Source organism: Chrysochloris asiatica, unplaced genomic scaffold (assembly GCF_000296735.1).
Source record: "Chrysochloris asiatica unplaced genomic scaffold, ChrAsi1.0 scaffold00071, whole genome shotgun sequence".
NCBI lineage: Eukaryota > Metazoa > Chordata > Mammalia > Afrosoricida > Chrysochloridae > Chrysochloris > Chrysochloris asiatica.
The window spans coordinates 9,122,037-9,135,425 of record NW_006408589.1 but is presented as its reverse complement, the minus strand read 5'-3'; the positions used below and the strand labels follow the sequence as shown (position 1 = coordinate 9,135,425).

Sequence of the window (13,389 nt, the reverse complement as noted above, 5' to 3'; positions counted from 1 at the left end):
AGAAAGATAAACCTTGATTTGGTGAACCCACTGTGGTTGGGTTTCTGTTGCATGTAGCCTCTAGCCCTCCTAACTAACTCAGGCTCCAAGCATATTTCCTCCACTTCTTCTATCTTCTGAAGTGAAGCACCTCCACCTCCCACTGATGGCTTGATGCCTTCAAACTAGGGGCAGTGACAAACATCCCTACCTCTTCAAGGGAACACACTAACTGCTACTCTACAGAAAGAGAAGGAAGGAAGGGAGAGGAAAAAATGTGGGAGGAAGAAAGACCAGGGCTTTCCACTCTATGTGGATATTATAGACAAGAATGTAGAGCTCACAGCTGAGTCCCAATTGCAACCAGAGTGCCTAGTTGGGGGCAGGCTAGGAGAATCTCAGCCAAAGATGCCTTTGAATGCCCCAGTTGCAGGGGCAAGCATGGGGTTCTGCTCCCTGTCACTCCTCTTTCCACTTCCTCCTGCTCCACATGCCAGGAGCAGAATGCAGTGCCCCTCAGAGGGCGGATGGTCTCAGAGGATAGAGTAGGGGTAACCCAGCTCCTCAGATACCATCTCCGAGTCAGGCAAATGATCTGAAACATGCCCAGGGAATGTACAGGGGAATCCCAGAGCCACAGGGTCTGCTACTGTGGCATCAAGCCAGGGCACAAGACCGCCACAAGGACCAGCCCTACAGATGACATGATAAGTCTGTTCTCGGTGCTATAGGCACCAGCTGAAGGGTTAGCAGTGAGAACAACAGCAGAAAGTGTATAGCTCCAGGAATTCTACTGGCTTAATAGCACAAATAGCATTGTTACGTCTCATACAGTATTGTTATTGTTGTTGGTATGTGCCATCAACTCGGTTCCGACTCATAGTTACCCTATATAAAGTTTCCAAGGAGCAGCTGGTGGGTTTGAACTGTTGACTTTGCAATTAGCAGTCCAGTGTTTAGCCTATCATGTCACACCAGAACTCATACAGTGTTAGACTAAATTAAATATATGCTGCAGTCCAATTAGTAGGCATGTGATTTGGGGTGAGTCACATAACACTTCTGTATATGGATTTCTTCATTAGCAAATGAGGAAATCTTCATCCTGAAGATATCTTCTTACCATAATGTAAGCTTCTAGAAAGCAGGAGTCCTATATTATAATACCTGTCTATCCCTAGCATGTCCCCAGAGCCTGGCATGTTCTAGTATGTAATACAAACTCAGGAAATGCGTGCCAAGTGGATGGATAGATGAATGAATGAATAAATGATCTAGATAGAATAGTAATTAATAGATCTTAAGTGGTACCTAAAAGTAAAACTAAGACCAATAGGGACATCAGTTTAGTCTCAGCATGAGAGTTCAGTCTGCCCAGAAAAGAGCAGATGATTATTGGCAATGTTGGGCTCACCATCGTTAAAGGAGATCAAGCAGATGTTGAGGGCAGTCTAGGTGTTCTAGAGCTGGAGGACAGGAACTCTCTGGCCTTTGCAATCTTAAAGTCTCAAGGCTGAGGCCCCTTACTGACTAGGCCTCATGGTGAATCACAGCCCAACTTACCCTCGCCACTCAGAATCCAAATGGAGCACATTTACCTCAGGTGACCCTTGACATTTTGTTCCCACTTCTTTTTGAAAGGGTGAAGCAAAGTATCCAGAATGAATGGAATGATGTAGTCAGGGTCTCTCTTATCCATGCATGAAGTTGTCATTTCAAGGGAAATGCTCAGACAACCTCCTCAACCACCCAATGCCTTTATCTCCACCATTAGAATTGTATCCATTTCTCTTTAATGGCTCGATCCTTAATATACATACAGCTGCATCTTAAACGTTTTGAAATTAAATTGACACCAGACCAACTATGTGAATTTGATAGAGACAAAAGGAAAATAGTAGGACCAAAGAGGTTCAAGTCACCTTTTACTCTGCTCACTGACTATGTACTTATATGTGAGAGATGGGAGAAGGAAATATTATGGTCCCCCAAATTGTCTTTTCTTCCCATCTTGAGCTTCTCAAGGTATGGATGACATTTGAATATATTGTTTAGGTTCTTTTTTTTGTTGCTGTTATTTTTTGGGTAATTATCATTGCAGTCCTCCTTTTACTTTGACTTTAGAGTATTCTTGTGTGTAAGGCAAGAGCTGAGAGGTGTGTGCCATAGAAGGGTTCTGAAAGGTCGTGTAAAAGAGGCTTCTGTCAAACCTCTGAAGAAGACAAAGGGCTGAAGATAAGCATTGGCCCTAGGAAGCCACAGGGACAGGGTAGACTAGCTGACTTAGCAGTCACTGGGAAAAGCACACAACACCCTGGTTTTTATGTTTGTGCAGAACTTACCAGAAACCGTGACCCATCAATGTGGTACTTCTTCACTGCCTTTTCACAGTCCTTGTAGTTCAGCTGCGAAGAGACGGAGATGTTGTCGGTGGTGGGTAGACTCATGTCATTGGTTTCCCTCCATTGACTGCCCCAGAAGCTTAGCGATTTGTGGTACTTGTGGCTGGCCAGACTCTCCCCTTTCCTCTTCTGTCTCACAGAGGGCCTGTCCTTACCTCAGCCCTCAGCCCTCCTTTCACTATCCCTTTGGGGCTGTCTGAAATGGAGATATTGCCTCATTTTAAGACCGTACTAAAAGAGACTGTCTTCATGGCATCCCAAGGGCTGGATAAAGGAACCTTACTGCTAGCTAGAGTCATATGGTCCTGAAGGAACTACCGAGGAGTTGCTGAGAGAAGAAAACACATACTCTCCATCTCTCACGACTCACAGATAACCTTGATGAATGTTCTGGCATGTTTCCTTCAATGCTTTAAGCATATTTCTAAACATAATTGAGGTAATAATTTCTATTCAATCTTGTTAGCCTGATTGCTTTCTTTTAGAGTTCCTTAAAGTGATAATATAAACATTGTCTCATAGGATTACAGTTTTACTTGAAATATCATTTTAATGACTACAATATTATTTAATTATGCCCTTATTGGTGAGCATTTAGGTTGTTTTCTAAAATTTGCTGTTCCAACAATGGCTGTTCTAAATATTACCTTTTTCAATAGCATGATAATTTACATACAGTAAGAAAAGGTCAGGGTCTCAACCCTAGATCCACTAGATCAAGAACATTCATTGGCATGTGGTTTCTGTTTTCTATCTCTATGTGAGATAAATTGTTTGATTCTTAGAGTTGTAGGATCAGCAGTCATGAGCATGCTGAGGGGCGTGGTACATTCCTAAAAGGTCATGCGATTTGATAATCATATGAGGTGTCCATTCCCCCTTATCCTCAGTAGCATAATAATCACATTTCTTAATCTTTCTGAATTTTAGAGTCAGACTATGCCAAGCTGACATAGTCTGTTCTTGTTTGAGGATTTTAGGGTCCTCCCACAGTGTGGGCCTCAGAGTTTTGTGGCAGCCTTCTTTGGGGATAAAATGAAAATCATCTTCTTCTTTTAAAGCTAACAAACATAAACATTAAATACACTGTTGTAACCTCGTAACCTGAAAGCATGAGAAGAATATCATCCTCAGAACGCTGATTTAGAGGTCAACATCAAAAACAAATAGCATTAAGGCATCTCTAGTTGTAGGTTTCAAGTTGACTCTAACTCATGGTGACCTCATATGTGTCAGAACTGTGCTCCATAGGGCTTTCAAAGACTGAGTCTTGGGGAAGTAAATCACCAGGCATTTCTTCCAAGTCACCTCTGGGTGGACTTGAACCTCTAAGCTTTCAGTTCGCTGTCAAGTTCATTAGCCGTTTGCACCACCCAGGGACTCTAAGGAACTATGGGCTTATTTTTTATTGGCATGCAATGTGGTGTAAGCAGTTCTTAGAATATCCTGCTGCCTTAAATTAATCATTTCCACTGTCATCGCTATCAGATGAATCTCTGGGTGTGCAGAGTGCTATGTTTGACTCTGAACTGATAGACCTGCAGACGGAGGCCTAAATGTTTGGTTCTGACCCAGGAATGTGTGTCTGGGGGTCTGGAATCTAAATATTTGTATTTATATGTTTATCATTTGTGTGTGTGTGTGGTAAAATATATTGACAAAACATTTTTTGCTGTCAAAACCTACCAGCCTTTCCATGAGAGAAAGATGAGACTTTCTGCTCCTGCAAAGGTTTACAATCAGAAACCCTATACAGGTTCTAACTCACTATGAGTTGGAACCAACTTGATGGTACATACCACCACGAGTATCACCAGCAATCACATTTGCTATTCTGTACAACTAGCATCACTGTCTACAATCTGTCATTTTGACAACACCCTAGAGGATTATGAAGGAGCTCTGGTAGCATAGTGGTTACTAATCGGACTGCGAACCGCAAAGTCAGCAGTTTGAAACTACCAGCTATTCTGCAGGAGAAAGATGAGGCTTTCTGCTCCCGTAAAGATTTACAGCCTCAGAAACCCTGTACAGGGTCGCTATGAGTTGGAACCAACTCAACGGCACATAACCACCACCAGCAGAGGATTATGAGCAGCCAGCTTTGGTAGGTATTGGTCTAGAGCAGTTCCTGGCATCACAGATGAAATAACTGAGGCCCAGAGAGAGGAAGGGACTTGCCTAAATTTGCACAGTGAGTTAGGAACACAGTTGGGATTAGCACACATGGGTCTGAGTCAGTACCTCTCTACTGTAAGGTACAGAGATGCTCTATGGCCAAATCAAAAGGAATTGGAAAGGGAAAGAAATACAAACTTGGTTTTGGTCCTCAGGGACATTCCTAGCAATAGATATGAATGCACATCTAAGACAGGAAGACACAAATGCAGCCAGCCTGATGAGCCACCCCAGCCCAGATCCAGTTAATTGGAGTCCTGTGGCTCTGTGGGTTAGGCACTGGGTGACCCTCTTCTCTTTGCTGAAATCCTCACATACAGTGTATGTCCTTTAATCCTCATAACAATCCCCTGAGGTTAGTTACTATTAACCAAACAAACCAGCTGCTCTTGTGTTGACTCCAACCCATGGCAACTCCATGTGTGTCACAGTAGAATTGTGTTCCTTGGGGTTTTCAAGACTAAATTTTCAGAAGTAGATCATCAAATCTTTTTCCCAAGGTGCTTCTGGGTAAACTTACAGCTTTTAGTTTAACAGCCAAGCCTGCTACTTGCTTGGACCATGCAGGACTCCTAGTGACTATCTTGGTGTCTCTATTTTATTGATGAGGAAGCTGAGGCACAGATGGTGGCTTAAGAAAAAGGAAGGTCACCAAGCTGGCAGGCAGCAGAGCCGGGATTCACACTGAAATGTGTCTGACTCCAGAGTTGGGGTGGGCATCTTAGAGGGTGGCCTGGTCCCATTGCCTTGTTACAAACTGCACCTAACAATGGGTTCTTTCAATGGTACATTGGATCACTAACATGACTGAGTAGTCAGTTTACTTGGGATTTATCTCTGGGGGACAAAGATGCTTAGGATTTACAAGTTATTATCTGACTGTGTAGTGGGCTAGGTCTTCCCAGATCACAGCTTCCTCCACTAGTTCTTGGATGCTAGAAAGGAGACACTGTCCTGGTGTTGTGGAATAGTCCCTTGGCCTGGGGTCTTCAAAACCAAATCCCCCCTTCCCCTAACACAGTCAGAAAGATGTCTCTCTGAACCACCTGATCTATATTCCATCTCCCTCAGTTGACAAGAATTGTAGCCATGGATTCCTCTGTTTTTAGATGGGCTGTGCGACATTGTTCTTCTTGGACCCAAAAATGGGATCTGTTTGTGCCTCTCAGTCTGTTCCCTAACTTCCCACACCAATTCTGATTTCTTTCTCCTTTCTTTCTTGAGCTAACAAGTAATTTTATTCCATAATGGAAAATCTAACTTATTTGAGCTACATTTAAGAAACATATTTTGAAAGACAACTGTCCAACCAATAACCTTTGCACATATAGTGTTGACACCTAATTTCTTATTCTCTTCTTTTTGGTTGAGGAAAGGCAGTTGTGACTGCGGATTCCTAGATACTATGTAGACCTCGGTTTGGCTGTGTATCCTATGGAGCCTATTCTACATCTGGGATCTCAGTTTCCCCAGAAGAAATGGGAAGATGATTTCCATGGCCTCTAAGATTTTCACTAGATGAAAAGGCTTAATTTTTAGGACAGTCTGGAGAGTCAGTTAACTTTGGTGCCAACCTCTAGGGATGTGGGTGTTAAAGTTAAAATATCCCTCACAAAATATCTTCTTCTTGAACAGAGATAGAGGATTCCTAACCAAGTCCTGGTGTGGCACTGTGGGCTAATGTGTCAGTCTGCAAAGTCATTTGAACTGCAAGGTCTGTGGTTCAAGCTCACCAGCTACTCCCTGAAAATCCTATACAGGGTCATTATGGGTCAAATCTCCTTGATGGCACTTAGCATCAATAATAACAGCCAAGTCCAGTGGCTTGAGGTCTGCCCAAGAAGATGAGGCCCCCTCAGCAGATGACCTTTCTTGAGGATCCTGGGGCATCTTCCTCAAGGCTGAAAGGCAGGGCAGCAACACAGATCCCAGCTCTGCCACATCTGAGCCTACCTGGCCTCTTCCACTCTGGGGCCTCAAATTTCCTAGCTGTAAACTGGGTGCATACCCATTTTCTGCTTTGCATCCCAAGTATCTTGTAAAGTTCCAAAGAGATTGTTACGCAAGGGCTTGTGGATCCTCCTTCCAGGTCATGAGTATTGAATGCCCACACATTCTGTGTAGTATTATTAACCATACTTCTCTATGCCCGCATCCTGCCTTCTCTATCTCCGACCCTTTTATAGGACACTATTGTTCCTCTCTTGGTAAGTTGCCTTGATCTCATTAACATCTACAACACTTCACTGAGTCCCAGAGCACAGATGGGAGAAGCACATTCCTTTGTCATCTGCAGTTGCTGGGACTTGGACCACTAAACTTCCCTGAGCTAATTTTGTAGCTGAGCCAGTGGGACAATACTGACCTCACAGGGTGTTGGTGATCATTAAATGGGGGGATACATGTCGGGAACTAAACTCAGATCTTGACATATATTAGGCACATGCTTGTTTTAGGGATACCTTCCTTCTTTCTCTCCACAACCCATTGCCCAGGAATACGTGGTGATTTTATATGTTTACATGACACTCCTTCAACCAGTAAAGAAGGGCATGGTTGCCGCGGGATTAGTAGTCAGTCCAATTGCTATCTTTTATACCTTTCATATTCTGACCAGCCCACCAAACGCAGAGACAACCCTACCAATGACAAAAGAACAAGCTCACCTTCTTGAAATAATCGGCGAGGTTGTCTGAGTTCCAGGCCAGGACCTCTGAACGAAAGGGAACATTCCGCAATGCCATGACTGCTTGCTCCTGAGAGGAAGCTCACAAGCTGAGCACAGACAGCGCACCCATGGACAGAGAACCCCAAATCCAGAGTTTGGCGGTGTCCTGGACTCTTCCAACTCCCAGGTAGCTTCTGGAACACCCTTGTTGGAGCAGATGTCTTTTCTGCTGTTGCCAGATCCCAGAGAGCAACGGCTTCCTCTGCGAACAAATATGGTCTCTTCTCAGAAAACGACTCAGCTAGTTTCCTTTACCACTTCCTCTGCTTGGCTCTAAATAAGTAAACAAGGAAGCCCAGCTCTGGGCGCTTCAGATGCAGAGAGAGCAAACAAGTCTAACAATTCCCCATTGGCCCTGTTACCCCAGTCTAGGGATAAAGGAGATGAAATTTACTTACACTCCAATGTGAGCCCAAGTACTTTTTCATTAAAAGTCTGGGGATTCATGTGTCTACATCACACTCCTGATAGGCTGGGTCTTTGCAGATGAAAATCCATTTTGACAGCTGATCTAAAATAGACATGATTTTCTACATTGCTGATCTTCTGGGTGAAGGAATGTGATCCTTTAATGCTTCCCAACAGCCTTCCCTTCCCGCCTCAGTCCTATGAAAGGGACAAAGTTGGGACTCCATTGGCCACTTCTTCATTTATTAATGGAGGAACCTTGGTGAAGGGTGGGTAGGGTCTCAGAGTTGACAAGGAGTAACAGTAGGAGACTTGGACTTCAATGTTGATGTCACTACTTCCATGCTGTGCAGCCTCAGACAAGGACAGAGTCCAATGGAATCCCAGTTTCTCTATCTGTAAAATAGGAAAATAGAAGACGGTCTCATCTACATTTATAACTTAGTTATGTCTCATTCCTTCACATTTGTGAAGGAATGAGAATAGAATCAATTATGGCTACTGATGCTCTTGGTTCAAGCTCACCCAGAGACCTCCTGGAAGAAGGGTCTGGTTATCTACTTCCAAAACTCAGCCCCTGATAACTTTCTGGAACACAGTTTTACTCTGACATATATAGGATCACCATGAGTCATAATCAACTTGACAGTAACTGGGTTTTATTGATGTTGATATATATTCTATTCATTATTGATTCCACTAAATATTCTATTCAAAGGGCATACTCCCTGGAGACAAGAGATGAGAATCTGCTGTTTTCTTAGATGGACTGAGGCCCTTCAACCTCACATCGCCTGATTTGGCAGTGAATTGACAAATACAATTCAGCTACATCATCTGGTGCTCCATGTACACACAGCCACAACTGTCTCTCCAATGCAGAAGGGAAAGAGTGAGCTTTCTCAAATTTATTGATTGCTACTATGCTAGTCTCTGAGGTCATATCTTCTCAAAGCTCTTGAAAGGGTGACTTTGGTCATGCGTAGATTCCATCCCAAACATGATCTCAGGAGCTCCATCACTGGATATCTAAGCATTAAGTGAGATACTTATTTAGTCCCAGGCCCAGGACATGGGAAGTGATTTGTAAATGTGAGCTGGTGTTATCCTCACTCAAAGGATTCTGGGTGTACCGATTGAGGTAGTCTATGCCAAGTGCTCCTCATGGGGTCTTAATAAGTGGGTGTGCACTAAAAAGCATGTCTCTGGTGTTCAGAAGCTCCCCTCTCATGGGCAAGGTCACTTCTCTGCTCAAATCTCTAGAAGAGCAGCAGATGGTGAAAGCCATTAGAAACAGGAGAAGAAAAAGGAAATCACTTAAACAATTAAAGAAGACCTCAGGAAATTAGCTGGGAGTTAAGCAGGGCCTCAGAAGATGTGCAGAGAGTGTGTGTTCATGTTTCTGTTTTCATTTATGCATGTTTGCATGCATGTGCTTTTGTGTACACATGTGTTATTCATGTATGGTTATATTTACGTTTGTGTGCGTGCATACATGTATGTATTTACATTTATGTTTGTGTGTATGGATGTGCGATTGTGTATGTCTGTATGTTTATATTTGTATTTGTGTATATTAGTGTGTGTGTGTGTGAATTATGGAGATGAATTTTGTGAGCAAAAAATATCCACTGGTACTTCTACATAAAGGAAGAATTATCCAAGATCATCCTTAAAAGTAGAAGCGATTTTTTAAAAATTGTAATTTTTACCCCCACTTAGGAGAAGAAAAACCTACAAAAAAAGCAGAAGTTGGGATTAAGATAGAGTTAAGAAGAAAACAAAAAACCAAACCTATAGTCATCAAGTCAATTCACACTCAAAGCAACACTATAGAGCAGAGCAGAATTGCCTCATAGGGTTTTCTAGGCTGTAAACCTTACAGAAGCAGACTGCTACATCATTCTCCTGCAGAGCAGCTGTTGGATTCCAACCACCAACCTTTTGATTAGCAGCTAAGCACTTAACTACTCCATCCCTTTGAAAGAATTATCCAATAAACATGGCTAAGATGGGCCATTCTTGGAGCTCCTTTCGAAGTTTGACACACAGTTAAGAACCCTGGGTGATGATAATGATGTCCAAGATAAGAATCAGAAGGACTGCAATGCAGCAATGTTCTCCCATGTGGCAGGCAATGTCATCAGTATTTTAATTTAGCACAGTTACTGCTCTGACTTTACAGGAGAGAAAGTTGGGGCTCAGAGAGGTGAAACAATTTACCACCTAAGTTATGCAGGGTCCATGTAAAGTTGATCTGAGTTCAGAATCCCTGTTCTTGACCACTCAGGGCCACCTCAGGGCCACCTCAGGGCTCTGAGAGGTTATGCTTATTGTTCAAGGTGGAGAAAGAATTCAAACCCAGCTCCTGTGCTTTCCGTTCTCCCATTCTGCCTCCCATCAGGAGCAGGTGAGGTTATCAGACTAAAAGAGCCCTGTAAAGAACACAGCACTTCTCACCAAGTGGGTACTTGGTACCCTCTTCCCTAGAAACCAACAAGCCCATTCCTCAGAAAGGGCAGCTAGGCAGGCGTGAGTGAGCACCTGACGCAAGGGGAAATGCGTTGCTTCAGGGTTGGAGTCTTTCCTCTTCCCTAGGTCTCAGTGATTTCCCAATGCTTGCAAGTTTCACATCTCTTGTCCTGGACCAGAGGGCTCCAGGAACTCCTAGATAGGTCCAGTCAGCTAAAGGAAAGACAGGACACTTACAGAACCAGTTATACAGGTTAGCACACTTTGTCCATGTCAGGTCAAAGAGGGTAGTCATAAGAGCAGCCTGTGGTAGAGGCCCCAGTGCTGAAGACCAGGCCAACTCACTCACAGTTTGGTCTAAGTGTGAAACTAGAGTAGAGGGTGTTGGGAGCCAGTGAAGTATATCGATCAGAAGTCATGTCCTGTGGGACCCCTGTCTCTATCATCCTCGTCTAGGTGTAGAATCCCAGAAGTCAGGAGGAAGCAAATTTAAAGCATAGTAGAAGTTTTTAAGACTTCACAATATACCGTGAAACCTGTGAGAGCCAGAATTTGATGCGACAACCTTGTTTTTCCAAGGAGCTCTGGTAGCGTAGTGCTTATGAGTTGGGCTGCTAACCTCAAGGTCAACAGTTCGAAAACATCAGCTGTTCTGTGGAAGAATGATGAGACTTTTTGCTCCCATAAAGATTTACAGACACAGAAACCCTGAACAGGGTCATTATGAATTGGAACTGATTCCACGGAACATAACTACCATTATTACCCTGTTTCTGGGTCTACCAAGTATCCTACCTTTGACAGGGTGTAGGCAGCACTTTTCTATTGCTCTCTATTAGTGGGAAATATTTGAATGTTCCTTCCCTGACCAGTTTGCCCTTTACCCAGGTTCTGGCTTTGCTTTCTCAGGTTTTATCTTGTAGATAGGAAGCGGGTACACACACCGTCTCTGAGCATCATCAAAACAGAGTTATGCTACAGCACAGGGAGAGAGCTTGCAGGGTAGGAATCTGATGTGTGTAGCCCATGGAAACTGTGGACAAGAATGCAATCTTTCCAGGGAGTGATACATAGGCAGTTTGAGATCTGAGGGACAAAACAGTGGAGGTGGGGACAGCAAACTACAACCCAGAGTGGAGGATCACCCCAATACACTTCTGATCCCCACCCCGTAAGTTCCAGACTTGAAGCCCCCTCTCTTTCCCACTACCCCACAGCAGAATCAGTGGAGGAAAACTCTCTCCTCACAGTGAAGTTAAACCAGTTTCCACTGAGTTGATTTCACCCATGGTGACCCCATGTGTGTCAGACTAGAACTGTGCTTCAAGGGGTTCCCAATGCCTGATTTTTCAAAAGTAGCTCACCAGGCCTTTCTTCCGAGGTGACTCTGGTGATGGTGGTGGTGTGCCATGGAGTCAGTTCTGACTCATAGTGACCCTGCATAGGGTTTACGAGGCTGTAAATCTTTACGGGAACAGAAAACCTCATCTTTCTCCTGCCGAGCAGCTGGTAGTTTTGAACTGCTGACCTTGAGGTCTGCAGTCGGATTCATACCTATTCAGGGTCGCTATGGGTCGAAACTGACTCGACAGCACTTGACAACAACAACAACAACATGCTTCATTAGCAGCCTAGTGCATCAACAATTGCATTGCCCAAGATTCTATCTACATCTATGTTTTTTATTGTTTTAAAGCATCATCAAGTTGGTCTAGTTGGTTCTGACTCATAGCATCCCTGTAAAGGGTTTCTGAGGAGCAGATGGTGGGTTTGAACCACCAACCTTGCAGATAGCAGTCCAGTGCTTATCCTACATTTCTGGTTGTTGTTATGTTCTGTTGAGTCGTCTCCTACCCATAGTGACCCTGTATAGGATTTCTGAGGATCGATTAGTGAGTTTGAACCTCCAATCTTGTGGTTCAAACCGACCTTGCAGTCAAGTGCAGTCAAGTGCTTATCCTACAGCACTACACCAGGAGTCCACATTACATGTTGTTGTTAAGTGCCATCAAGTCAGTTTCAACCTATAGCAACCCATAGGATTTCCAAGGAGCAGCTGATGAGTTTGAACTACTGACCACATTGCAGTTCAAACTGACTTTTCATTCCAGTGCATTAACCCACAGTGCCACACCAGGGCTAACGTTTTGAGTTACTGTTGTTATGTGCTGTAGAGTTGGTTCCGACTCATAGTGAACCTGCACAGGGTTTCCGAGGCTGTAAGTCTTTATGGGAGCAGAAAGCCTCATCTTTCTCCCGTGGAACAGCTGGTAGTTTCGAACTACGGAACTTGAGGTTAGCAGCCCTAGCTATCAGAGTTAGGAGTAAGGAAAATAGACACTTCATTAAAAGACAGGAGTTGCAGTTTCTGTGCATGGTGGAAAAGGACCTGGGGAGCTGGAGCTCAGAGACCAGAGTAGAATGAAAAAAGGACCTCTTAGAAGATAGAGAAGTGTTGAGTGCCAGAGAGCCTTGGCTGAGCCAGTGGGTAAAGGTGGTAGCATGTGGCTCACAGAGGGTGCCCTCATTTCCACCAACTCTTCATGGCTTGAATTTGTCACCTGAGGCTAGGGTAAATTGCTGTTGGAACTTTCTCTCAGGTCTGTGGGAGTTTGCCTGTGTGGGGCATAGGGGCAGTAGGGCAAATTCTCAAGAGGACTGGACAATTTTCTCCACCACTCTTTAAAGCACTGTCATTTGGAATCTTTCTGCCTGAAGGAACACGCTCCACCCACACAGGGAGGTGGAGTGAGGAGAGTGTTTCAGGGAGGAATTCTGATTTTGCTGGGCTGTGGGTAAAATTGCCTTTTACTTTTCTTGCACTCTCCCCAAACTCAGTCCTTCCCCAGCTGGCCTGAAGAGGAGGGACAGGTTCTTTCTCTTCTCCCACACTGAGAAGCCTGTTTTCTGCTTTTCCTGTCCTCTGCTCACCTCTCACCCACCCTTGCTATGCTTGGGGAGTTTCCCTTTGCAACACAGCAAAGCTATTCATCCACCCATACATGAGGCACGGAATCCGGTGACTGTGCCTTTGAAAGAGTGAACCAGGAGATAACAGGCATCCCGTCTACCATCTTGAAGTCAGAGAAGCCAGTCTGCATGAGCCCTCTGCCACCCCACAGAACCCCTCTGCCTTGAAGGTCACAGAGGCCTCATCCATCCTTCCCTTCCACCTCCTCCTCAAAGACCTGCACACAGTTCTCACCTCCCCCTTCCTGGGAT

At 44.3% G+C, this 13,389-nt stretch overlaps 1 protein-coding gene across 1 annotated transcript in view; it reads right to left on the bottom strand.

Moving 5' to 3' along the window:
• LCP2 (lymphocyte cytosolic protein 2 (SH2 domain containing leukocyte protein of 76kDa)) overlaps nucleotides 1-7,518 on the bottom strand; it is a 62,731-nt gene extending 55,213 nt beyond the window's left edge. Inside the window, exons 1-2 of the mRNA XM_006864828.1 lie at nucleotides 7,226-7,518; nucleotides 2,322-2,384 (exon numbers count right to left, since the gene is read on the bottom strand). Of these exons, the coding sequence (XP_006864890.1) occupies nucleotides 2,322-2,384; nucleotides 7,226-7,303 (141 nt within the window). The 5' untranslated portion in view covers nucleotides 7,304-7,518. The remainder of the gene's footprint in view (nucleotides 1-2,321; nucleotides 2,385-7,225) is intronic.
• Between the last annotated feature and the right edge of the window lie 5,871 nt (nucleotides 7,519-13,389).